General features: G+C 40.0%; 3 protein-coding genes across 4 annotated transcripts; all 3 read left to right on the forward strand.

Annotated features, from left to right (window-relative positions):
• The first annotated feature begins 221 nt into the window (after positions 1-221).
• mocos (molybdenum cofactor sulfurase) lies at positions 222-9,204 on the forward strand. Its single transcript, XM_026355653.2, has 15 exons — positions 222-535; positions 619-708; positions 811-877; positions 975-1,619; positions 1,731-1,807; positions 1,931-2,130; positions 2,240-2,356; positions 2,448-2,840; positions 2,929-3,091; positions 3,183-3,270; positions 3,642-3,766; positions 7,170-7,266; positions 7,421-7,562; positions 7,658-7,762; positions 7,871-9,204. The coding sequence occupies exons 1-15, from the start codon at positions 424-426 to the stop codon at positions 7,973-7,975; spliced, it is 2,526 nt and encodes an 841-aa protein (XP_026211438.1). The 5' UTR covers positions 222-423; the 3' UTR covers positions 7,976-9,204.
• Positions 9,205-10,078: 874 nt separating this feature from the next.
• On the forward strand, positions 10,079-16,320 carry si:ch211-117n7.7 (uncharacterized protein LOC751622 homolog). Of its 2 annotated transcripts, none has more exons than XM_026355601.1 (13): positions 10,079-10,282; positions 11,839-11,954; positions 12,047-12,152; positions 12,289-12,408; positions 12,556-12,589; positions 12,692-12,737; positions 12,965-13,094; positions 14,320-14,357; positions 14,437-14,516; positions 14,622-14,704; positions 14,856-14,934; positions 15,063-15,184; positions 15,286-16,320. In XM_026355601.1, the coding sequence occupies exons 1-13, from the start codon at positions 10,191-10,193 to the stop codon at positions 15,305-15,307; spliced, it is 1,068 nt and encodes a 355-aa protein (XP_026211386.1). In that variant the 5' UTR covers positions 10,079-10,190; the 3' UTR covers positions 15,308-16,320. The 2 variants fall into 2 exon arrangements, with proteins under 2 accessions (XP_026211386.1, XP_026211387.1); XM_026355602.1 differs by lacking the exon at positions 10,079-10,282 and adding an exon at positions 10,316-10,428.
• A 599-nt stretch (positions 16,321-16,919) lies between these two features.
• Positions 16,920-27,873, forward strand: tm9sf3 (transmembrane 9 superfamily member 3). The gene is made up of 15 exons (XM_026355103.1): positions 16,920-17,105; positions 18,161-18,356; positions 18,501-18,623; positions 19,645-19,805; positions 19,904-19,981; positions 20,306-20,437; positions 20,591-20,757; positions 21,386-21,480; positions 21,601-21,731; positions 22,570-22,709; positions 24,545-24,613; positions 24,703-24,849; positions 24,982-25,065; positions 25,209-25,285; positions 26,330-27,873. The coding sequence occupies exons 1-15, from the start codon at positions 17,013-17,015 to the stop codon at positions 26,395-26,397; spliced, it is 1,761 nt and encodes a 586-aa protein (XP_026210888.1). The 5' UTR covers positions 16,920-17,012; the 3' UTR covers positions 26,398-27,873.
• Positions 27,874-27,900: the final 27 nt, after the last annotated feature.

Raw genomic sequence — 27,900 nt, forward strand, 5'->3', positions numbered from 1 at the left:
ATATGTTCCAGTTATTGTTTACACCACAAATTAGGAAGAAAAACGTTTTTAGGGGTGGAGATCAAAAACTCCCTGTCACATGTGTCGACTATTGACCAATATCCGTTTTCCCGTCTTGTTTTCTCTCTGCACTCAGTAAAGTGAACTTGTCGGTGGGGAACCACACACACACACACACACACACACACGCGCGCGCGCGCGCGCGCGCGTGTGTCCATGTGTCCATGTTCTAACTTGTCGTTTGGCCGCGCAGGCGCACTGGAAACCGTGTAACTTCATAGAGCTCAGCTGCTGATCACCGGACTTGGACCCTGAAAATGTCATTTTAAGTTCAAGACAGCAGTGGTGTGTGCGTGTGTGTGCGTGCATGTGTGCGTAACCGCAGCAGCTTCTCCGTGAGTTCTCCACTGCAGAAAGCGATCGATGGATTTCGGAAAACTTTGCACCTTTGAAACTTTTCAGCAGGTCTGGAGTCACTACGGCTATGGAGGAAACTTACAGGACGTGATCGAGCAGGAGTTCACACGGATTAAAGGTAATGACTGTGGTCAGCCATGAGCGGTGGTGACAGTTTAGAGGTCGCTGGCTGTGCGCTTATGGCTGCTCTATTGTAAACAGGAGGAACATATCTGGATCACGCAGCAGCTACTTTGTACCCTGAGTCTGTGGTCAGGAACTACTGCCAGGACATTTCAAGGAACCTATACGGTGGGAGAAGTCACGTTAAAAACCCATCCAGCCTTTTTATGCTTCATATTGTGTTTAGCCGTAAAATTCAAAGCATTCAAGTGTGGTTATTTTTCCCAATAGGAAACCCTCACAGCCATAGTCCCAGCAGCAGATTGACACATGACACCGTGGAGAGGGTTAGATGCAGGTAAAGTCTATTCCAGCTCTCACAGCCGTTAGAAGGGACCCCTGTGACTCAATGGTACTTGTTAAAATGAGTTAAAAACAGAACATCTTCTTTACAGGGTATTGCAGCATTTTAACACCACCCCTGAGGAGTACTCCGTGATTTTCACTTCTGGTTGTACAGCCGCTCTCAAATTAGTGGCTGAAAGCTTTCCCTGGAGGCCACAGACTGAGAGCGAAGCGGGGAGTCGCTTCGGCTACCTCACTGACAGCCATACCTCTGTAGTTGGTATAAGAGGGCTGACTTCTGCCCTCGGGGTAGTTGCCCTGCCTGTGTCTCCGCAGGAAGTACAGAACATGGCAAAGGATGAGGTTCAAGTTGGAGAAGATATTTACCAGACACCTCACCTCTTCTGCTATCCAGCACAGAACAACTTCTCTGGGAGGAAGTATCCCCTCAGCCATGTGATTGGCATCCAGGCGAGACGCCTTTACCCAGCATGTGACCACCAAGGCCGCTGGTTTGTGCTACTCGATGCTGCTTCTCTTGTCAGCTGTTCCCCTCTAAATCTACAGGACTGCCCTGCTGATTTCATTCCCATCTCCTTCTATAAGATGTTTGGCTTCCCTACAGGGCTCGGGGCCCTTCTTGTCCGTAACAACACAGCAGGCATACTAAAAAAGACTTATTTTGGAGGAGGCACAGCAGCAGCTTACCTTTCTGGAGAAGATTATTATGTGCAGGCGGCAAACATTTCTGACAGGTAAAGTACTGTACAAGCTTGCCAAATCCTAGATATTTTCTGAGAGCTCACAGTTGCCCTGTTGCTCCTGCAACTGTATAAAATGCAATATTTTCTTTCTCCCCAACACAGATTTGAAGATGGGACCATCTCTTTCTTGGACATCATTGCTCTAAATCACAGTTTTGAAGCTCTTTACAGGATTACAGGTGCATGTTGGTTCATAGACAAACAGTAAAATCATTATAACAAAGATGACAGTTGTTTACAGTGAGAATCTGCTTCAGGTCAACATCCACAGCATCTCCATCTTTATGCCCTTTTGCCTTCAGGCAATGTACACAACATCCAACAGCACACATTTGGCTTGGCACGCTACACTTACATGCTGCTGTCAAGCCTTTGCCATGGCAACAGGCGACCAGTGGCTCAGATATACTCTGAAGGCCAGTTTGAGAGTCCAAGCACACAGGGTGCAATCCTAAACTTCAACCTCATGGATTCGCATGGACAAATAATTGGATATTCTCAGGTGCATCTAACAAACAGGAATATTATATTTTATAACATACAGTATAGTATATCATAATTATGCTTAAGCAGTGCTTGTCAATGTTATAATAGCTTCTCTAAGCCCTCAGGTGGACAGAATGGCCAGTCTATATAACATTCACGTGCGCACAGGCTGCTTTTGTAACACTGGGGCCTGTCAGTCCTTCTTGGGGATCACCAATCAGCAGATGAAGACAAACCTGAAGGTGAGAGGTCAAGCAATAGAAAATATGCCAAACTCTGTGAAGAGTGTGTATAGAATAAAGTAGAATAAAACATGGTGTTTTTCTCGACAAGGCTGGCCACGTCTGTGGAGACAGCATTGACCTGGTGGACGGCCAGCCAACCGGATCAGTTCGCGTGTCCTTCGGCTACATGTCAACATTTGAAGACTGTCAAATGTTCCTGAACTTTGTTGCAGAGTGCTTTGTAGAGAAACCGGTCACAGTGGACCAAGTGAGACTCGAGGAGTTAAAAACATCCACAGCATCAACCCAGCATTCATATGAAGTTCCTCCCATCAAAATGACTAATAGAGGAATATATAAAATAGGGCAGAAGGAGACGCAGCAGCTGCAGAGAGAAGCATCACTGAAGGGATTTGGTCAGAGAGACTCAAACAGCCACGGGGAGGTTTATACCCTCACCAACATCTACATATATCCCATCAAATCATGTGGAGCATTTGAGGTTTGAGCTCAACTTAACCCAACCTTTCTATTGCTCTCTATTTTCCCTCTGTCTGTTTAGATTTGACTCTGTTCTGTTCGTCATGCAGGTCCACGACTGGCCAGTGGGACCACTGGGTTTACTGTATGACAGAGGCTGGATGGTGGTGAATGGAAACGGTGTGTGCCTGAGTCAGAAGAGAGAGGCACGTTTATGTCTCATTCGCCCACAAGTTCACCTGCCCTCAAACGAATTGCTCCTGCAGGCATCAGGTCAGCAGCTTAGCGAAAAGAAATACACTGCTTAACCAAAAGAAATTTCAATCAACCGGATTTTCTGTTATGTTTTTCCATTGCCCTGCAGGAATGGATACCATTTCAGTTCCCTTGGAAAGCAACACTCAAATGTACACAAGTTACCAGAGGTGTCAGAGTAAAGTTTGCGGTGACAGGTGAGCTGGCAATGTTAAAACATCTGAAAGCAGCAGCTGCAGGAAACACGAATTTGTTCCATATCTTTTCATTTATATCAAAGCAATCTCTCATTTCATTGTTCTTTCTACAGTGGATGGCTTTATGAAGCCTCCCTCTCTCAATCTCATGTGGAATTCCTCTTATTTACTGTTTCTGTGGAAAAACAAACAATGAACAAGAGTTGATATTAATCTCGCCTGACAGATAACCCACATGATGAGTCACAAGTTAAAAAAAGGCTATTCATCCAGCGATTCTTGGATTAGATGTCGCACCAAATAGTAAGCGGCATCAAAGTCTGTAGATTTCCCTCGGGGTCTCCTGAATATAATCCTCCTCCTTCCCCCAGGGTGGAGACTGTCGACTGTGGGGATGAGGCTGCATCGTGGCTTTCAAACTTCCTTGGACAGCCGTGCCGCCTGATAAGGCAAAGTCCTGATTCCACTCGAGACATGAAGAAGAGGCCTGGTGGAGGTATCTGTATAAACATTTTACCTGTTGTGTCTGGTTCTCTTGTCTTAGCCCTGGACTTATAGATGGGTTTCCTGTTTACAGAGCATTGAGGATGCACATGCAGCACATGAGTAGAAAACATGTTCCCATATATGCAGACATTTTCACTGTTTAAAAACAAAGCAGCTTGCTGGAAACCCGTAAAATAACACAAACATCTTTGCATTGCATTACAAAAGCCACCTGACACAATTAACATTAGCATAAAAAATTAACGTTGTGCTATTTGCCAGCTGCACAAGTTAATAGCACTGGTGCTCTCATTCAGGTTGTTACATTTGTACATCTATAAAATATACCAGACACTGGATGTATGCTATCATATTAGAAATGAGTGAGATGTAAACCGGGGAAACTTCACTACATACAGTTTGTATATTGACACAGGTTATAAAATGTTCCTATCAGATCCAATCCTGCACCTCTGTCTGCAACTCTAAAAACTCTAAAAGTTAAAAATACTCCATAAAAAGCCTTAAATGCACAGTAACAATGTGCACTTGCTTACCTGACTAACTGTTGCTGTAGTGTCAGTGTAAAACCATCTGTAGTTTTCAGAAAATCCATGGTTTGACCTGATCACTAGAGCTAACACTCTAAAATAACAGACAGGCTTCCTTCCTGAGATACTGAACATTTTCCACTTTTGCAGTTTTAGGCATGAAAACAGCTTTTCATGTAGTCTCCTCGTGGCCTCTCAGTCAGTTTGTGTCATTTTCAAAATGTTATGGCCTTGACCTTACATACCCTTCTGCTGTTACTGTAACTAGTCAGTTAGAAATTTCATCATTTTCTGCTTTGCCAGTTACTCTGTGTAAGAGTGTCAGTTATTATGTGAGAGAAAATGCTAACCAACCTAAACTTTGACAGTTACAAACTAACAATGTTCACTTATCTCTTATATCATTAAGATAAATAAAGTTTAAAAATCTACAGTGGCAAGAAAAAGTATGGGATTGCGTGTTTTGCATAATTTGGTCATAAAATGTGCTCTGATCTTCATCTAACTCGCAACAACACCAAAACACAGTCTGCTGAAAATAATAGTACACAAACATTATATGTTTTCATGTTTTTATTGAACATAACATGTACAGTGCAGCGTGGAAAAAGTATGTGAACCTTTGGATTTAATAACTGGTTGACCCTCCTTTGGCAGCAATAACCTCAACCAAACATTTCCTGTAGTTGCAGATCAGACCTGCACAACGATCTGGAGTAATTTTGGACCACTCCTCTTTACAAAACTGTTTCAGTGTAGCAATATTGTTGGGATGTCTGGTGTGAATGGCCCTCTTAAGGTCATGCCACAGCATTTCAATCGGGTTGAGGTCAGGACTCTGACTGGGTCACTCCAGAAGGCGTATTTTGTTCTGTTGAAGCCATTCTTTTGTTGAATTACTTGTATGCTTTTGATTATTGTCCTGTTGCATCACCCATCCTCTGTGGAGACTTCAGTTGGCGGACAGATGGTCTTACGTTTTCCTGCAAACTGTCTTGATAAACTCTGGAATTCATTTTTCCATCAATGACAACAATCCGTCCAGGCCCTGAGGCAGCAAAGCAGCCCCAAACCATGATGCTCCCTCTGCCATGTTTTACAGTGGGGATATTTTTGTGGGACAGCATTGGCTTCCTCCGTGGTGTCCTCCCATGTACTCCATTCTTGTTCAATGTTTTCCTTATTGTAGATGTGTCACAAAAATGTTAGCATGTGCCAGAGACACATGTTATGTTCAATAAAACATGAAAACATATAATGTTTGTGTACTATTATTTTCAGCAGACTGTGTTTTTGTGTTGTGAGTTAGATGAAGATCGGAGCACATTTTATGACCAATTCATGCAAAACTCCACGTAATCCCAAAGGGTTCACATACTTTTTCTTGCGACTGTACTATATTTTACTCAACAAAAGATAACATCGTTTAATAATCTTCCTTATTTCAGTTGTGATTTAAGAACCAACAATGATAAACATGGCTCTGACATTAATTAACTAACTTAATCAAGTTTAGACCAGTTTAGACCTCGGATCACTGAAGTCCAGTGATCCGAGTCCACCAAGTCTATTCACACATGATTGCTCACATGTTTGCTCATGTTATCTGCTTCATTTTTTGCTGATGTCTGTACTATGTCAGAAAGAGCATAGCTAACCAGGCAAAGGGGCGGCAGTAGCTCTAAGGGGTAAAGCACTCGCCTACGAACCCCAGGGTGAGTGGTTTGATTCCCGGTTCCTCCTGGCTACTTGCTGAGGTGTCCTTGGACAAGACACCGAAACCCCGTAGTAGCACCGACTCAGTCTGGCAGATGTCCAAAATGAATTTCCCCAGGGGGATCAATAAAGTATACATTATTATTATTAAAGTTAACGAAACATTTGATAAGGGATTCATTTGACTGTGGCGACTAACAAGTATTTTACCAACTTGGAAGCAGATCCAAAAGTTAAACTATGTCAAGACAGCACCTAACCTGACCTGACCGGGTAGATGGTCAGCTGACCGTATCTGTGTGCATGTTCTTTGGCTGCATGACAGCATTTGACACTGTCCAAAGTTCCTGAAGTTTGATGCTTTGTAGAGAAGCTTAAAACAACCACAGCAGCAACCCAGGGCTCAAATGAAGCTCCTCTATGCAAATGGAGAAAAATAGAAAGTATATTTCCTATACTTCCCACAATGCAACCAATACATCTTTTCATTTGCTTGTGCCTGCCTGGTAATAACTTCAGTAAACTGACAATCATATAAAATCCCCTTTACTATTTATAATTGTATTAGGCTTTTGCTAGTGATATTGCATCAATGAGCAGCCCTGCTTCATGGCGTTATATTTTTTGCATCAATATGATGAATTATCTTGTTTTTTGGTTTTTTGTTCCCTAGATGAGCCAATTCTCATTGCCCATGCTTTTTATGTATAAATGGTAGTAAATAATTGAATTTTATGTTTGACAAGGTCCATTTAGTAGCTGTGTTTGTTCGTATTATGTGATCTTTCTCAGCAGTTGGAATTTGCTCATTTGTTTCTGAAATGTGGAGATTTAAATTTACATTTTTTAAAGCAGTTCAAGGACTTGTCGACTCAAAAACTGAGATTGATATTGCTGTATGAAACGACGTTCACAGTGATAAGAGGATTTTATCCACCTACCCCTAATTTATATGCATAGGATTGTGAGTGCACATTTTAATCAGTATTGACAAATTGTCCTAAGTCACACATTTTTCACCCTCTGTGTTTGTAGAAGCTCAGATTTAAAGCTCTTTGATGATACATGTTGTTCAAACCAGGGATCAGAATGTAGTCTTTCAAACAAATTTATCCACTGGGGTAATATCAAGTTTTTTCCTTCTAGCTGCCACCTCCATGTCCCTCTCCCTGGTGAATGAAGCTCAGTATCTCATGATCAACCGTGCCAGTGTGGAGCTCATTCAGAAATTAATGATTAGCAGGTTTGAACACATTATATGTTATTCAAAATATGCAATGCTCCAGTAAAAAAACATCAGGATGCGTTGACGCCCTTACATTTACATATATTATACGATACGATAATTTATGTGGCATGGCAGAATAACATGCAATTTCCACATTCCCTTTTCTCAGGCAGGACTATTCTGAGGGCGATCAGCTCCTTGACACACAGAATGTCATTAGCCGCTTCCGAGCCAATTTAGTCATCGCTGGAGTAGAACCATTTGAGGAGGATAATTGGTCACACTTGATTATTGGCAACACTCAGTTCGTGGTGAGCTGACACTTTGAGATAAATGATGAAATCTTCAAATGCATTAAAATTGATTTCTCAAAAATGCACGTGCTCTCTGTGTGATTAACCCAAAGGTTGCAGGCCAGTGTGGAAGATGCCAGATGGTAGGAATAGACCAGGACACTGGGACCAAAACAAAAGAGCCACTGATGTCCCTGTCTGCCCACTGTACTGGGAAGGTCAGTCAAAAACAATTACTCCTCCATCTTGTAAATGTTGTGTATTTGTGTGTGGTGGCAGTGGTGAGTGACAGCATGTGCATCCCTCTTATTATGTGCATTTTTTAGGTGACTTTTGGTGTGTACCTGACACATCAGGTACCAGATACTAAGGGCTCAACTACAGCCGGTGTTCTCTCCATTGGTTCCCTCGTACAGCCACAGAGACTTTGAAGTGATCATCTGCATCATTCTCTTTTATTTATTTTGGTGACATCTTTGGTCCTAAGTTGCACTGCAAGTCCTAAGGATTACTTGTCAGACACTGAGGGGAGTTGATATAGATGGTGTTCTTTTCTTTGTCTCTGTAGCCCTAGTGGCTTTTGTCCTCTCTTGTCTTTTTATATCAAATTTTATTCTGTCTGAGTTTGTTTTTAATTATTTTTCCAATGGCTCTTAAGATGTGTGTAATGTAATAGACCTGACATCATGACCTGTGAATGTTAAATGTGAATGTGAAATATTAATTGTGCAACAAAAGCATAATTAAAATGTTTACAGCTATTTGAGATAAAACATGTCAGGCCTTCTGCAGTAATCAGTGTACATGTTAACCTGTGCAAGTTCTTCTGCTTTTTGTCCTGATATTAGTGTTAATCCAAACACAGCAGCAAATTTCTTATAGCTGTCACTGCTGCAAGATATCTGAAACATATTGTTCGCTATAATGGAAATATCTAGTGCTCATTTTATGCTCCCAATGTGGTCCTGACTCAGATTTTATGCCAGAAATAATGTGAGGTAATAATGTAATAATTTAATGTAAGGAGTATAGAAAATATGTTTTCCCGAGGAACAGTATGGTTAGATATATTTTCCTTAGACATTATCTGCTCAGAAACATGCTTATAGATAAAGTGCATTTGCCCATTTGTCTGTCAGTGAGCTGCTGTGTCTCAAGGTGTAGTACTTCTAATTGCATGTTTGCTAATATGCGTGTGCCCACACAAGCATGGAATTGATATGTTTATTATGTATAAAAGTGTATTCAGAATAATTGGATAGTGCATTATAGATTCCTTGCAAAGGATGACCTTAATTAGTAGATGGCTGAAATTAAGGAGAGGAAATTATTGTATTGTGTCTTTCTGTCCATTTTCATGGTGGTGGTAGAAGTTCAATTTTGTTGAGATCTAGTGACTTCATAGGCCATAGGATATGATTCACATCAGTGATTCATTTACTCTAGTTTTTGCTTTTACATGCCATCTCTACCTCCCATTGGTGCCTAAGCTTTACAGGGGTACAGCAGTCTGTGCACTTTGACAGTTACTGCTGCTGAGTTTTTAATTGTTTTAAAGTTAATTGTTTAACAAATTTTATATGATGTGTATGTGCTGTCTTCATATGTTTCTTTCTATTATTAAGGTGTGATTGAAATAAATTGCACATATTTCATGAAACTGGTACATTCCTGTTTTTATTAAGATCATTGTACATCAGTCACAGGGGACTTAGGTCTATCCTGTATATTTCCAAATTAAATTTTGTAATGTAGTGTAGCTAGTGTAGTGCTTTATGTAATGAAACATTTAAAGAGTTAGTTTTTTGTGTAAGTTAACTATCTAACCAACCAATACAAAGTTAAATTAAGGTCAATTCCCAACATACACAAAAAATTAAGCACAGTCTCAAGCACACAGAGAAGATTCCAGGAGACAGGAAGTTACTATAGGAGAGCCTGACAGGGCCATAGAAGGTCCTTAACCCATCAGCAAGTCCGGTATCTGCTTCTTTATGTAAGGAGGAACACGACGAGACCTGTCAGAGTCCTACAAAATGATCTCTAGCAGGCCACTAGTGTGAATGTCTCTAACCAAACAATCAGAAACAGACTTCATGAGGGTAGCCTGAGGGCCAGACGTCCTCTTCAGGCCCTGTGCTCATTGCCTGGCACAGTGTAGCTCGATGGGCATTTGCATCATCAACAAATTGGCAGGTCTGCCACTGGGCCACTGTGCTTTTCACAGATGAGAACAGGTTCATCCTGAACACGTGACAGACATGAAAGGTGTGCAGAAGCCATGGAGAACATTATGCTGCCTGTTGCATCGCTTAGCATGACCGGTTTGATGGTGGGTCAGTGATGGTCTGGAGAGGCATATGAAGGGAGGCATACCTCTACAGACATGACTACAGCAAATCCTTGGACCCACCATCAGTCATCACTAGTTGAGTTAACTGCCTGCTTCTCTTAAGGTGGCGACATTTCTAATATGTATCGTACATTTAAATAGGCATAAATAAATCCGTGCTACCTTAAAGACTCCTGGCGCCTCCCCCGTGTTTTCTGTACTTTGGTCAAAGTTTGGGTTTGTCAATTGTTAAATATTGAAAAAACTCTGGGACTCTTTCAGTTGTTTTAATTTATACGTATCAACGCAGCACGATGAAGAGAAGGGTGGTGAAACAAGGTGATCCACCATCCTCAGCCAGAGGGGTTCAGAGTAGTGACGGCGCCCAGAAGAAGGAGGCTGCACCGTGAGTTGTTAGCTAGCTAGTCAGCTGCTGACCGTTAACGTTAGCGCAACTGTCCACTGCTGTTGTTTACTAACGTTCCCAGGTAGCTAACGTTAGCTCACCGTGGCTGCAAGGGCTCCACTGTTTGCATGACCTCCAAGTTATTGGTAAACTAAAGCTGACAACACAAAGTTGCACTATCTGCAGATAGTCACTGATTGCTTTCTAATAATGTCATTTAAATTTGTACGTTACGTCAAACTATCATTAGCTAACGTTAGCTAAATTAGACTCATGTTGAGCGACATGACGACACGGACGATCCTCCTGTAACGTTAGTTACTTTAATAATACAAAGTCTGTACTTTGTATTATTATGTTCTAATTCATTTCTATTATTCTTTGCCATATTTTATATCTTTTATCAACAGCACCTTTATAGGCTAGTACTTTTTTTCCACCTCTGGATATGAGTGCTTACTGTATGTGCTAAAGAGGAAACCAAGTGGAAAGGAGAAGTTAATGAACAGACGAGTCATTAAATTGTCATTGAGGTCTGCAAATGTTTAAATTGCTTGTTTTATTTATGACAATAGTACAAGTTATGCATTATTTTCTTAGCTTGTATCTTTTTGTTTTACAAAAAAAAACAGTTACACGATTTTTTTTGTAAATTACTCATAAAATAAAAATGAACACCCACTGGTTCTGCACAGTGGTGAACCTTTGGTCCAGTAAACCAAAGACGGATTGCATCACACTGCGGTTGTGCAATAATTAAAACGTGGTATGAGCTTATATAATATATATCTTCTAGAAAAGAAGTATTAAAGGAAAAATGTTCATCCTTGACAGATGAGGCGACAGTCTGATGACTGTTGGAACAAATGATCTCCTGCATGTTTCCCTGGAGCAGTGTGAGGAAATCAGTCTTTGACTAAAAGGGCTCTTCTGGCTGATTAGAGTGTTAATGGAGGGGGTGGGATGTATTGTCCAACAGTCTGAATAGCATCCTCTTTTATGCTGTTGCCTCGGGGGACTTAAGACTGACAGCCTGTCTTCTTGATTAGATTGTTCGGTTCTTTTCTCCCATATTAATGTTTCTATATTAATGCTGCAACCACAGACTGGTTGGACATGTGCGGAGCAGCGCAGTTCAAGACAATGGCACTGAATGTACATTCCCATGTACATCTGCCACACTAGTTTCACAGTGCCCTTCAAAGCCATCTGCTGTCGATTTGATGTTGTTAAACATTTTTTTTACATTGGATGTGATTCAGTCAGGGACTTTGAGCTAATCTGGCCCTCAGGAGAGGATTTAAAGTCACCAATAATCAATAATAACTATTGTTAAATTAGCAGATGGTGAAGCATAGTGCTCCTAGCCCTGCTAATAAGTCTATTGTTGTCTGCTTTTGTTTAGCCTTCTTGTAAAAATGACAGTACTGATATTTGAGTTACTTAGAGACCACCTAGAGATATTTCAAGGCATACTGGAGGGTCTTTGACCTCTACTTACACAATATATGTGAGGTAATGGTTAAATGGTTTTATCTTTCTCTGTCTGTTCTCAGGTCTCGATGGAGGCTGAAGATAGGCTTACTTGCGCTCTTTATAGTCACAATTTCGCTGCCTTTCTCAGTAAAAATGCTTCCACAATTAATCCAGCACCTTGTTTACACTCACAGAAGTAAGTGGATATTCTGTCTGCCTCTCAGAAGAACTGTATATCTTCAAGTTGCCCACAGAAAAGAGCTGACCTGATTCTTTTGTTGATTGTAGTCAGGCTGCCATTTTTTGTTGACCTCAGTCGACCAGCTGATTTCTCCCTTAATCACACCATCAACATGTACTTAACATCAGAGAAAGGAATCTCCCTTGGTGTTTGGTGAGTATAAGCGTAGTTCAACGTTTTTTTCTTTTCCTAGCATTGTTATAAAAAGACTCAGAGAAAAGGACATTACCTGTTTCTTAAGGATCCAATAATCAGTTCTCAAAGTGGCTGCATTATTTTGAACTTCCAGGCACACTGTCCCTGCAAATCAGTGGAAGGAGGCACAAGGGAAGGACTTGGCGTGGTACCAGAGCACTTTAAGCGATGGAAATCCAGTTTTTATATATTTTCATGGGAATGGGGGCACAAGGTATGATAAATATTGTATTTTTATCATTGCTGCTGAGAAAGCTGATATCAGAAGTTTCACACCACTAACGTTCAGCTCCACATAATTATTATTTATTTATTGTTAAAAAAATCACCTAACACTTATGTATGTGAATCATTCCAACAGGGCATTCCCTCCTCATCGGGTAGGAGTGCTGAAAGTGAGTGATCATCAGCACAAATATATTAATATTTTGTTGTCCTAGTGAACATGTAATATTATCAATTTCTATTATTATGATGTATTTGTTATTTGTGAACAGCTATTGAGTGCACTTGGTTACCATGTGGTGATGCCAGACTACAGAGGTTGGTACAAATGAAGATTTGTCACTCTTCTTTGTCTTCATAATACACAACCTCCTCACATTGATCCACAACCATATGATCACTCAATAGTAATGTAATGCCTGAAGAGTTGTTACACAGTCAAAAGAAAGGAGTTCAACTGTAGGTCAATGTGTAGCCATGGTCTTCCTCTGACTGACTGCCACCTTGTGGCAGTGAAGAGCAACTCTGTGATCTAACTCTTACAGGGTTTGGAGATTCCACCGGGGAGCCGACCGAAGACGGACTGACCACTGATGCCCTCTACATCTACAACTGGGTCAAAGCACGCAGTGGAAACAGCCTGGTTGTCATCTGGGCACACTCTCTTGGGACTGGGTCTGTAAAGCATTGTACTCATGTAAACATTACTCAGGTCACTGTTGCATTAGCTGTTTAAAATGGGTATTACTTGTCTTTTTTGAAATATTAACTTTAATAAAAATTATGAATTTCCTTATAGCCAACACTGCCAATTGATGTAATTGATAACAAGACACAAGACAGTGAAATAATCCATTGAAACTATAACGGTTAAAATGAGCACTGATGGCTTTAGGCTCCACCTCATGATTATCAACAGTAATAGAAAAAAAAAAGTGTTTATTATTAACACATTGAGTCTCTACCATGTTATCACTGCCATGTACTGGAACATGCCAAGGATACAGGTAGTGTCTCTCTGTATCCTAGCATATTCCTTCTTTCAAACTGAGGACAGATGTTATCATTTTCAATCCATGTATGTCTACTTTGACACAAATTAAAAAAAATAATCATTTAATAGACAGCTGTACCATGCAAATCTCAAAATCTCAAATAGTAAAAAATGCTTAATATAGACAAGAATACATTTGTTGGTACCCTTTAACAAAAAAAAAAGACTTTTGATGACGATACCCTTAGAAAAGATTAGAAATAATTTGATTATGGCGATATGGCATTTCCTATAATTAGCACTACACATCTTCAATTTTGTAGTCAGTCATTCAGCCTCTTTAAATGGATAAAACTAGTTACTGTAAAGGTAAAGGCCATAAACTATCTTAAAGTGGATTAATGTTCCTGTGACTATAGTTGCAAATATCATTACGACATTTAAGGTCCATTGGACTGTAGCCTCTCTAGACATGGCTGCAGAGCCCAAATTGAACAGAAGGATAGTGTAAATAGACAGAGATCCAAGGAGATACAAGCTAAAGTCCAAGGTCAAGGGTCATCAATCTCTGATCACCATTGGTTGCCTTTTGAATGACAGTGGGTTCCGTGGAGGAATTCACTGTTGAAAGATAAGTATAAAAAGACCTAAAAAGATTTTTGTGTGTTACTTTTTTTCAGCTTTATATTACTTCGGAGAAAACTTTGGGCTTTTCTTTTTTTGTGAAAGAATACCAACAAGTTACTAGTAATAACAATAAGTGTATATGTAAACGGTTCATGACAGAAAGCACTGACATTAACACTCACCCCCAGCAACAATAAACAAGTCAGGTATAGGGGACAGGAAACGGTTAGTTCACAAACTAGCAGAACTGAAAATGTAGCTCTTCTTATCTTTGTACAGAGTGACTACGAATGCTGCAGTCAAACTGATTAAGCAAGGTAGGCTTAAAGCAGTACATTTTGGCAAATATAAAACTATGACATTATACAAGCATCTCAATCGGACACTTCTTTTCAGGTGTAGATTTTGATGGTGTGATCCTGGAGGGTGCATTTAACACTGCTCAACAGCAAATACCGATGAATCCCTTTCATTGGGTAAACTCATCTAATTTAGCACTTTTGATATTTGATTACAACATTTTATTGTCTGTCGTTACATGAAACATAACCTTGCAAGGTTTTTTTTCTTTCTGTTTACAGTATTACTGGAAAATCCCTGGAGCTAGATATTTCTATACACCGCCTTGGGCAACAAACAATTATATCTTTCCTACTGTAGAAAAGTAAGTTTTCATGAAATGTTAACATGTTGTCCACACACGACAAACAAATATTTGCTAATGCATGTCACATGCTGATAAAGAAAATTATCAATATTGTTATTACAAGTAAAATGCAACAGAAAACTGAATATGTGTTTTTGATATTCTACAGTTTAAAGAAGATGAGATGCCCGATTCTTATACTTCACTCAAAGGATGATAACTTAGTTCCCATTAAGATTGCTCAGGGGGTACTACTTGCACATAGAACTCTGTTTCATTTAAGTCTTTGTAAACCTTTTTTGGTTTAAGTGTTTGTCCTTGCTAAGATAACATTTTGCTTTAAGAAGACTGTGCTTTCTTTGCCTTTCTCTCCTAGTTGTATGAGGTAGCAGTGAGTGCCCAGAATGCAGAGCGAGTCAAGATGGTGACATTTGACGGTTCTCTGGGGTATCAGCATAACGGCTTGTACATAGACCCCCACATGCCTGACATCTTAAAGTGAGAGAACATTTAATATTGAATTCAGAAAGCAATTGTATTCTTGCTTGTCTAAATTGTTTCTGCTAAAACTTCTGTTTTACACAATTTCTCCTCTGCAGGAAGTTTGTGGCGTCTTTATAAAGAGGAAAATACAGCTGCAACTGACTTGAGTGAAACACTTCATTCAGTGGGTGAAACACTTGTTTCACAAATGTTGTATTACTGCTGCATATTAATGTCATAAATATATAATTTCCTTTAAATATCGGAATTTAATGCATCCATGCATAGGCATGCCGGTCATTGTTCTAAGAACTAATGCCAAAGTACTTTCAGCTTATGGATGACAAGCTTTGTTCTTCAAGTAGGTCAAGGTACATTTAATTGTTATTTGCTTTTAACCTGTGGGTAATTTAATTTCATTTAACAGAACTAGAAATAAGATTTCTAATTAACACTTTATTACAGGTGAACACTATAGGTTCCCTCTATTGAGTATTGTTGTGAAAATACTTACTCCATAATACTATGCAGTCAGTATGAGAATCCAAGACTTTGTGTCTTTGTGTGAGTGAAATTTCACATTAGTACACACAATTAGAAAGACAAACTAGAAACACAAATTCTAACGCCAGTTTAATACATTTACAATATCGAATGTAGAGTTAATTCAGATACATATAGCACTATTCACATGATTTTAAGAATCTATTTATCCACTAGGGCTCTTCAGCATCCTGTAAAGCTGATTTACAAGAAGATTTAAGTGTTGTTACATTCCAAGCAATGCAAACTTTGTTCTTTTCACAAAGCTGTGGTGACATGGGCTTCTTTTCCATTACTGCAGCACTTGCATAAATCACCTTAATTATTTTTGGAATCGCATTTTTATAAATAGTTTGACATATGGAAATGTAATGGAATACAAATTAAACTAAGTAAGGATTTCAACAAGAACTTCCAGCTTGATTTTTTACAGTTGTACATTTATACATTTATATAATGACTTCAGAATTAGTTCATAATTTTCTGCTTTACACACCTGTTGGGAGTTAATCTGTCTGTTTCTAAAAACAAGGTTTGACTACTGTTGTTCTGCCTTGTGCATAATTGTATGTTGTTTAAGAAATAAAATTGCTTAGAGCACATCATGATTTTGGGGCTCCCTTTCTGCTGGACACTGCAATTACATATCATGCCATACCATCACTTTGTCTATTTGATGAATGTATTCAATAAAGACATGAAAGATCATGGCTGTGTTTTATAGGCTTAGATAATATTGTCTTTGTTGATATATGTGACTTTATGCACAGAACCTGGAAATTGCAAACTTTTCTAATATTCATCTATTAAAGGTTGATTGTCTTAACATGTGGTGTGAGTTATCTATATTGTGGTGGACGCTGTTTGTACGTTAAACAGCATATGTTAATTCATGCAAAAGGAGATTGTTAAAGCTACTTTGGGGTCATCAGGTGGCCGTGAATAGATTCGTTTGTTGTGAGCAGTGATCGTGTTTCATGCACCAGCTCTGTCAGAGGTGAGGTGAAGCTACAGTCTCAGCAGACGGATGACGTGGCTGAAGGTTGCGGACGGTGCGCCGACACAGTTTCGTTATTCACCGTTTGACACATCGCTCTCCACGCTGACTGGATGCTTTGACCCACGTGACTCAACTCAGCCAATCCAGTGTGCGTGCGATCAGCGCTCATGAAGCGCTTACGCTATATGCGTACTACGAGAGCATCCCTAAAAATTGCCTCTGTCATACAACCAGGAAGAAGGTGGGATAGCCCTCTCAAGCTAACATCCCCAATCTTTCTTCTTACTTTCTCCAGAAATAATGGGATCTTCCAGGTGGAAGGTGGCAGTGGCGGCGTTTGTCGCTATTGTGGGCTCGTTGTTACCTGTCCACGCAGATGAGCATGAACACACGGTAAGACAGCGGTTGAGAGGCCGATTGAAAAAGGGGAGCCTTGAAAATAATGGACGTTTGTGCTCTGTGTAACTTGCTAACTGTAGCCGCGACGGGTAGCTTCACAGAAGCAAAACAAAATTACAGCCATGGCACAGAGTGTGGCATTGCATATTATGTTAAACTATTCATCGATACTTTATGAGCTATAAAACACAGGCGTTCAATCGGCTAGCTAACTTGTCACCACTTATCGGCCTAAGTGCTTACGGCTAACGTCGCGGCTAGCTTGTTAGCACGTCTTCCACACTGGTCTTCACAAGCTTTCCTTGAGCACCGGCGGAAGCTGCACTCAAGTTAGGCTAGCTAGCATCGGTTAGTTGTTAAGCAGAATCAAACCAGTGGCATAATACACGTAAAAAGCCTTTAGCCTCAAAGTAAACCTTACTGCAATAGATGTTTTACAGCACATAACGTTAAGGCTCATGCCGTAACACCGTCCTCGGTGTTTCTTGTGCCATTTTAGCATTAACATTATTTGTCCTAATTACACGTACTAACGTTAAGACACGTTATTAAGCTGTCCTGCGTTATCTTTTTTATTTTATTTTATTATTCTTTTTTCCTTTTGTCTTCCTGCCTGGAAGTCGTGAAATGAACTGTCACGGATATAGCCAGTCAACTTCCTTGACTGTAAGCAAACATGGAGCAGCTAACGTACTTACCTCCCTTTGGATAGTGACAGCGTTGCAATGATAACGTGGAAAAAACGGAGTAACATTTTCATATGTTTGCATACATGTTAATGCAATCCAGGTTTTATGTGTCAGTTTAAGGGTATATGTGATGGCAAACTGACTTTAAAGAGTTAATTTGTCAAACCTAGTGTCCTAATCTAATGCGGCTGTAGCTGTGTCGTTACTACTGTGTGTGTGCACATGTGCTGAAAGACATTTATGTCACATGCATCTTTTGTAAAATATGAAATGGCTTCGAAACAAATCAAGTGAAAGTAGCTCAACTGCTGTAGCATTCCTCACTGATCCTTCACAATAAGACTTGTGTTTTCTTTGCAGTACACAGATAAGGAGGAGGTAGTTTTGTGGATGAACACAGTCGGGCCCTACCACAACCGACAGGAGACATACAAGTACTTCTCTTTGCCCTTCTGCGCGGGCTCTAAGAAGACCATCAGTCATTACCATGAAACACTTGGAGAAGCTCTGCAGGGAGTGGAGCTGGAGTTCAGTGGCCTAGATATAAAGTTCAAAGGTATTCTCCCGTAAACTGACTTCCACTTGTTGAGCACATATGAACAGGTCCATTATTTTTATTTTTAGTTGCCAGTCTCTGAATGTATTCTTTCTGCACATCATTCTTCATATCTAACAAAGATGTTGCCTTGTGTTCCTGTAGACGAAGTCATGCAGACGACATACTGTGAAATTGACCTGGACAAGGCCAAACGGGATGCCTTTGTGTATGCCATAAAGAATCACTACTGGTACCAAATGTACATAGACGACCTGCCCATTTGGGGTATGCCATGCTTCATTTTTTTGTTTAAAAATGAGAGATACTGAATTTATGGGTTTGCTTTTTGATACTGGAGTGCTACTGTAGTATTGTCTGGCTTTCTCTTTTAGTGTCTTCCATCCTGTTTGAGTTGTGAGTCACTTATTTGCTCGTTGGCTAATTTACTCAACAACACTAGCAGTTTGAGTATCAGTCCCTTATCTTGATGTTAATGAAGTTAAACTAGTTCTTATTCATGAATGGCGTTGTCCATTCATCTTTGAACAACTTTCTGGGGTGTAACAATGCAGTATATCATGTATCACATGGGTTACTGAAAGGCATTCAGTGTACTGTGTTTGCGTCGAAGCAAACAGGTCAAATTGGTCTGAACAATGTAGTAGCTCTAGTTGACGAGTTGAAATCTTAAATTTTTGTCCTTTAATCTTGTTGTTATAGAAAAAAAACCTCCTTTTTCTGCTTTGTTGAAAATGTGTGGCTATTTAACACCAACTTGACATACCAAAATACAGTAAAGTTTGAATGCCTACACCTTTCAGTCATGGTACAGACTCAGTGAAAAAATGTTTTTTGGTGCCAGTCTTGGCAATGTAGTGCTCCATTGTTCTATTATAAAAAGGTATCTGTGACTCACAAGATAGACATTAATGACTCCTGGCAATTCAGAATATTCTTATCCCTGTTACCTCAACAAGTAATTGGTGTAAACACTCACATATGTGGTAGTTTTAATAATGGTGCCACTCCTACATTTGCTCAAACCGAACTGACAGCTGATGTAGTTATTGGGTGTGGCCCTGGTATTTACTTAGACTATACCCCATGTTACATATTGCCTAGCTGTGCCTGAACATTAACATTAAATTACTCAACCTTGTAGTAGAGAAACAGGAGTATACATTTGCACTTCATATGTGAAGATTATTAAGCTGTATGACTGGAAGCTCTATGCTAACACTTGTTTATTTGATCTGTTCTGTAAGGACTAGATCTCTAATTCAAATCATGTCTTCTTTTTTTTAAGGTATTGTTGGTGAAGCGGATGAAAATGGGGAAGATCATTACCTGTGGACTTACAAAAAACTGGAGATTGGCTATAATGGCAACAGAATTGTTGATGTCAATCTGACCAGTGAAGGAAAAGTCAGACTCATGGCGAACACAAGAATTGCAATGTCTTATTCTGTGAGTGCTGACTAGGTTAATTCTCATTTAATGTTTGTAATATGGATGACAAAAAAATAGTGAACATATTGTTGTAAATGCAACTTTTCCCATCACAGGTGAAATGGAAGAAGTCAGATGTGAAGTTTGAAGACAGATTTGACAAGTACCTCGATCCATCTTTCTTTCAGCACAGGGTGAGTTAAACATTATACTCTGCCAGGAAAGAACTTAGATGTCTTGTTGTAACAGCAAACTTGCATGTGTGTGACCTTAGAGTGGTAAGAGTGAAGTTTTGTTCCATGCTAGTTATGATATAAGTAAGTAACCTGGTGACTTTTGGCTGACTCTGTAGTTGTTGCTGCCATCTTGGCAGGAATCCAGCAGGGCTCTCTGTGAGGGATGTTTGAAGAGTGGGAATTTTTTCTAATGAGTAGTTGTGCAGCTTCACTACCTAGTAATACAAGTTCTAACATATTTACCTCTAAAATTAATTGTTAATTTTACTGTTGCTTTTTTAGATTCACTGGTTCTCCATCTTCAACTCCTTCATGATGGTCATTTTCTTGGTGGGCCTAGTGTCCATGATTTTAATGAGAACACTAAGAAAGGATTATGCCAGATACAGCAAAGAGGAGGAAATGGATGACATGGTAGGTTTTTAATGACTTGGCACTTTGCTGAAGTGTAAATGAGTTTCCTGTTTTTAGATGAGTTGATCTTTATTTTGTTTTCGAAATGGTGGGTGTAGTGCTTTAGTTGTTCCTTTTTGTACTTTTTTACATTATGTCAATGTGCACCAACAGGACAGAGACCTCGGAGACGAATACGGGTGGAAGCAGGTGCATGGAGATGTGTTTCGGCCGTCAAGCCATCCACTGATCTTCTCTTCACTAATTGGCTCTGGCTGTCAGATCTTCTCTGTCTCCCTCATTGTCATCATTGTCGCTATGGTTGAGGATTTGTACACAGAGTGAGTAACAAGCTAGCAAGTTCTGAACTCCAACTGTGATTGTGAGACTGGGATCAGATACTAGGTTCCATTGTCAAGTTTCACATTAATAAAATAACTAGATTTGTGGAGCTCCGACTGTCAAATATTGTATCTCTTATTTCAGGCCATTTGGGGGGGGGACTATGTAATCAAAGGTTCTGTGATTTAGTTTTCTGTCACATTAAACAGCCTAGAAAAGACTCAAAATCAGTTTCATCACAAAGTTTTATCTTGGGTCTTAACCCTAAGTAATTATGGGTAAACATGTGGATGTTACAAATCATACTTAAGAAGTTTTATTTGTGTACAACTGGGTCCTTAGAGGAAAGGGAAAAAAGCAGGGAACAGTCTTGGACGTGTTTCCCTTGGGTTATATCGGGTTAAGTTCAAGCTCTTTGTAAATGTAGTATAAAGTATAAAATGCCGTTTTCAACAGGACTATAGCCCAGACATTGAGGGGGTAATAGATTTCACAGGGCTTGACTCATATCTGTTTTGTTTTTCTCTCTCTCTCTCTCTCTCTCTCTCTCTCTCTCTCTCTCACTCTCACTCTCACTCTCACTCTCACTCTCACTCTCTCTCTCACTCTCTCTCTCTCTCTCTGCAGGAGAGGATCCATGCTGAGCACAGCCATTTTTGTGTATGCTGCAACCTCCCCTGTCAATGGCTACTTCGGGGGAAGCTTGTATGCAAAACAAGGAGGTAATAAAAATATCCATTCATCACAGTCTCTCTTACTGCTTTCTTGGAAGCAGACTATTGGTTTCACATAGACTGAATTGCTCAAGTCACGCTGCTTTTTGATTTGTCCAAACAACACAGGCAGAAGATGGATTAAACAAATGTTCATTGGAGCTTTCATGATCCCTGCCATGGTGTGTGGAACTGCCTTCTTCATCAACTTCATCGCCATTTACTACCACGCCTCCAGAGCTATCCCATTTGGCACCATGGTGGGTTTGACACAGCAACACCTCCCTAAAAAAACCACAGTTATGAGGAGCATCCTCTGAGTCAACCATTTACAGTTTATCTGTGTGGCTCTGCTGCACTGTGGGCGAAGTGATATCATATATCAGTTGTGGAGCTGGTAGATGACAGAAATAATGAGAAAAGTGTAGACAGTTCAGTTGTTCAGTCGCAGAATATGTGCTTGAAAATGCATGGTTCAGACTACAAAAATGATGTTGCCTCATCTGAAAACATTCAAAACAGATCACATCATATTATATCACATTATTTGCATGACTTTAGTTCACTAACAAAAGGCATAAGAATGTATTCAAATCTTGATTATTTTTATTCCAGTTCATGTTGTATCCCTATTCCTCACATATACAGCCGTAGTTAATGAAGCCTGATTGTCCATACTGGGGCTTTGTCACTGTATTTAATTGTATTCCATATGGTATTAACCTGTTAAACCCGAGTGCCCCTGGTATCGGGGGCAACTGTGCTTCCAGCAACAAAGACCATTTAAAAGCCTACTAAACATGCAGAAACCTAGACATGTTGCATACCCACGTAATGCTAAAAAGCTCAATTATAAGCACAACACAACAGTTTCTACAGTTTCTCTAAAAAAACACCAAGCAAGTAAATTAGTAAGTGACAAAAACACACTAATGCATCATGCCGGTACTACTGGTAGTGTCACTAAACTAATACAAAACAATGCAGGGACACAGTCGGGATGATGGAGATAAATGGTGGGGGATCTGAAAAGACACTGGATGTTGGCTGTAAACACAGACCACCAAAGTGAATCCTAATAACTTGTCTGTTCTGCAGGTTGCTGTCTGCTGTATCTGCTTCTTTGTCATTCTGCCGCTAAACCTGGTGGGAACAATTCTGGGGAGGAACCTTTCAGGCCAGCCAAACTTCCCCTGCCGAGTAAATGCTGTGCCGCGACCGATCCCTGAGAAGAAGTGGTACGTGCCATCCATTGTATACAGAGTAGATTTAGTTTCTGAGTACAGCAAGCCCAGAGTCCAATGTTATAAACACACACTGTACACAAATAATACTATAAACAACTGTTGATTATGGACAATATTTTCAATTACATTTGAGGGATTTTACAAGATAAATCAATTATGGCAAAAGAGCATGTTTTTCAGAGTGCGTTCAAACAAGGTCTATTTATGGTTACAAAGGAAGGTGTAAACACAGATCAGTAGTCTGTGAGGAAGTTCTATTTAATGGTGGAATGAGTGTTGTAGGGCCTGTGTTGAAGTATTAGACATCAGGTCTGAAGTATAAAATGGCTTAGCTGTCTGTACAAACTCTAGGTAATGAAAAAAGGTGTGCAGGGCATCCAGAAACACAGCGCTTGACTTTTTCCACATTTTGTTTCGTTACAGGTTTATTTCAAAATTGATTCAATTCATTATTTCTCTCAAAATTCTACTAATAATTTCTCATAATTACAATGTGAAAGAAGTTTGTTTAAATTCTTTGCAAGTGAATATTACTTTGAAGCACCATTATCACCAATTACAGCCTCAACTCTTTTTGAGTATGATGCTACAAGTTTGGCACAGCTATTTTCGGGCAGTTTCTCCCATTCTTCTTTGCAGAACCTCTGAAGCTCCATCAGGTTGGATGTGGAGTGTTGGTTCACAGCCTTTTTCAGATCTCTCCAGAGAAGTTCAGTCAGGTTCAGTCTGGGCTCTGGTGGGGCCACTCAAGGACATTCACAGAGTTCTCCAGTAACCACTACTTTGTTATCTTGGCTGTGTGCTTTGGGTCGTTGTCTGTTGAAAGATGAACCGTTGCCCCAGTCTGAGGTCCAGAGTGTTTTGGAACAGGCTTTCATCAAGGATGTCTCTACATTGCTGCATTCATTGGTCCCTCAGTCCTGTCTAGTCCCCCAGTTCCTGCCGCGGAAAAACATCCGCACAACACCACCATGCTTGACTGTAGGGATGGTATTTGCCATGTGCTGTGTGGTACCTGGATTCCTCTAAATGTGCTTTGTTGTAACTTTTACTGACAAGTGGTTTCCGTCTGGCCACTCTGCCATACAGGCCTGATTGGTAAAGTGCTGCAGAGGTCGTTCTTCTCGAACGCTCTACTCTTCACAGAGCTGAAGCTATTTCAGAGTAACCACCGGGTTCTTTGGCCGTGTGGCCTTCTCTAGGAAGAGCCCTGGTGGTTCCAAACTTCTTCCACTTGATGATGATGGTGGAGGCCACTGTGCTCATTGGGACCCTTAATGCTACAGAAATTGTTTTGTGCCCCTCCCCACATCTGTGCCTCGATACAATCCTGTCTGACAATTCTTTGGACTTCATGGCTTGGTTTGTGCTCTGACATGCACTGTTAACTGTGGGACCTTACATAGACAGGTGTATGCCTTTCCAAATCATGTCCAGTCAACTGAATTTCCCACAGATAGACTCCAATCAAGTAGTCGAAACATCTCAAGGATGATCAGTGGAAACAGAACAGAACTTTCACTTTGTTATTATGGGGTATTGTTTGGAGAATTTTGAGGAAAACATGGATTGAATCTGTTTTAGAATAAGGCTGTAACATAACAAAATGTGGAAGAAGCACTGTGAATACTTTCTGGATGCACTGTTTAACATTTGCAAGCTTCTCACAAGTGGAAAGGTAGATTGTCAGACATTGCCCAAGTTTCCAATCTGTGTTTAGCTTTTCCTTTTTCCTTCTCGCACCACAGTAAGTCATGGATTCTCTGATGTGAACGAGTAGTGGTACACTCAGTCTTATTGACTTGTGAAATCTTGTGATCTCTCAGGTTCATGGAGCCAGCGGTGATCGTTTGCCTCGGAGGAATCCTTCCATTTGGCTCAATTTTCATCGAGATGTAAGTCAATGCAGTGATGCTGATAGAGTTGAATGTTGTCAGATGTTGTTTGCAGCCTTTTAGCAACGTTTGCTTTGCTCGTTCTTCAGGTACTTTATCTTCACATCGTTTTGGGCCTACAAAATCTACTACGTATACGGCTTTATGATGCTGGTCCTGGTTATCTTGTGCATCGTCACTGTGTGCGTCACAATCGTGTGTACGTACTTCCTGCTCAATGCTGAGGACTACAGATGGTGAGTGTATCTGTCTCTATATCAGCTGAGAGAAGAAACTGTTTGATTAAATATATCAATAATCAGTGGTAAATGTCACTGATTGGATCTTTACCTGTTAGTGACCTTTGGGTTTTAACTTGTCTTTCCCAGGCAATGGACAAGCTTCCTGTCTGCTGCATCCACTGCTGTTTATGTTTACATGTATTCCTTTTACTACTATTTCTTCAAAACAAAGTGAGTGGTCTCATTAATTATATACCCACATGAAGTAGTCATATTGTGGGCAAAACATTTTCAACATTCATTGAATGGAAAAACATCATGTTAGAAAAATCCAGTCTCTTTCTAATATGTTGTTTTCTGGTTGTGTATTTCAGGATGTATGGGCTGTTTCAGACATCTTTCTACTTTGGCTACATGGCTGTGTTCAGCACTGCTCTGGGAATCATGTGTGGTGAGTCCTTGATCTGGCTGATCAAATGTTGCAGTACTGTCTTAAAGAAAAGAGTTTAGGTTTTCTAAACCCCAGATTTAGTCAGAAACAAATGATTGCCAAGTCTGGTGCAGTGCAGATGTTATTTTGTAAACTGCTGCAACTAAATTGTCTAGTAAATGTATTTTCTAATGAGAAAATGTGAGCTACACTGCCTGTCCAAAACAAAAGTCACACACTCCAATATTTTGTTGGACCGCCTTTCGCTTTGATTACAGCACACATTCACTGTGGTATCGTTTCAATAAGCTTCTGCGGTGTCCCAACATTCATTCCCTCCAGAGTTCCAGAGTTGTATTGATGATGAGTCGGACTGGTGTACAAAGTCTTCTCCAGCACATCCCAAAGATTCTCAATGGGGTTAAGGTTTTCAAACAGCTGGACCTCATAGAAAGATGTTTGAGTTAGTTTTATTCTGAGAGTATTCCAAGTCTAATTGCTGACTACACAAATCGGTTTTATGTGGCCTGTTTCAACGTGAGAAGTGAGATTGATCGTTTGCATATTCAATATCCCCACAATCCTAAAGGGAAGTTTATGGCCAAGTTTCATTCACAGATCACAATTTTAAAAATATTGCAACAAGTAGTCTTGAATCACTTGTTCATGCCACTCGAGTGCATTTTAAAGAAGTGGTCTTTGCATGAAGTCCGTTATCTTTACCGTGCAGCCTGCAAGTGTTTTCCCCACATCAGTTCTTCAGCTTTAAGTGCAGTTATGTAGGCTGTCCTCACCAGCTGTGAGCCAAACTCCAGCTTGAAGAATGATAAGCAAAGGCTGCCTCCCATGTACCTAAAAGCTTCCTTTAATCTGCACGGGCTACTACATGGTGCATTATGGGTTGTTGGATGTCTGTTTGTTTCGTAGATGTGCTTTTTTTTTTCTGCTCAAACCTTCAGTTAATTCCAGTAATCTGTCTGTCCTGTGACGGATTCGCCTGCAGTTCGAGAGTAAAACGAGAGATGTCACCTAAACGAAACTCACTCAACATAATTTGTCTTCCAGGGGCCATTGGATACATGGGAACAAGTGCCTTTGTGAGAAAGATCTACACAAATGTGAAAATTGACTAAGAAGCAAAGCAGCAACACAGGGATATTATGGATTTGCCTACATGTATCCTGAAAGACAGCGGGCACAAGTCATTCTTTATTACTTTACTTTCTTGCAAAGAGATTGTGAGAATCTCACTTTGTACAATGTAGTTTTATGTTTTTTTTCCTTTTTTCCATTTTCTCAATTTCAATACTGCAAGTCAAAGCGAGTGAGAGCAAATCTGCGGAAGAGATCTCAAACACAAGGTTCTGGTTTTATCTGTTGCATTCTGACAAACATTGGGGCAAATGTTTTAAGGATGACTCGCCTTCTCTTTTCCAACCCAGTTCCACCTGAGACTAGAGAACATAAATGTTTATTGATGGAATAGTGTAGCTCTCTTCAGTGAAGAGGCCTAGGTGTATTGAAAGCCTTTGTTCTATTGTGTCAGAATACTGGAGAGTTGGGTTTGTGCCCATGTTATGGCTTGATTTCTTTTTTGTATTCTTGCAGTCGCTCCGTCATTACTACACAGTAGTAACGACTGTTCAGATTTACTTCCACTGCAAAAAGATGATCTAAAACGCTGTCGTTCATGTGAATCATTCCCCCAGTTTGACGATTCTTAATTCCCTGTTACAGTAGCAATCCATCCAGGTGAGAGATTTTAGTCCTGCTGTAGTTCACTGACGAGGACAGGACGGAGGGACTGATCAGCGGTTGGGGTGCAGCAAGAACTGATTTTTAAATGGATGTTTGATGTGGTCCCATTTCCCAGTTTAGTCTTTTCTTAATGTTTGGGTTTGAATGAAGTCTACTTGTAAAGATAATATATGGATGGGGGGAGTGTATATAACCGTAATGTAACTTTAGATGTAGATCCCAAATGTATTTTCGTTGTACAGATTTACTACAGGGTGGTTTTTTTTTTTTTTTTTTTTTTTTTAAATGAATCATTCAGTTAAATACAAAAGGTATATTGCTTTTGCTTTTTTTTTCTCTCTCATTTGGTGCTTGGAGTGGGGGTGGTGGCGCTGTTACATCTTGCCTGAAATTGCATGAAATTTTCACCAAACCATCTGCTTGTTAAATTACATCTTGATCAGCGCTGTCAGTTTTGGTTTTTATTTTTGTTTTTCAGTCTGACTGAGCATCTTCTCATTCTCAAACTGTAAAGGTACATTTGGTTGACAGGTAGGCATGCTTATGGATACTTATTTTGAGTTAATCTTTTATTTAAAGCTTCAAAACACATCTTCTGGTAAGCCATTTGCCCTTCATGTTTTGTTTTTTGTTTTTTTTTTTTATAAATTCAGTTGCCTGACCTGAAACATCATCTGTGAATGTCTGAAGGAATGAGGCAACTGCTTTGTTTCCACAAACATACTGTACAAAGTGAAGTTTATGTACACTTAAAACTAGATGTTTTCATAACCACAGTGCTGCAGAGTGTTTCAGACGCTTTTTTCCATTTTGTGTAAATACAGTATGTACCCTACTTGTATGAGAAGTGGCAATGCCTTTTTTTCTAATTACCTGTT

Source organism: Anabas testudineus, chromosome 15 (assembly GCF_900324465.2).
Source record: "Anabas testudineus chromosome 15, fAnaTes1.2, whole genome shotgun sequence".
NCBI classification, from domain to species: Eukaryota; Metazoa; Chordata; class Actinopteri; order Anabantiformes; family Anabantidae; genus Anabas; species Anabas testudineus.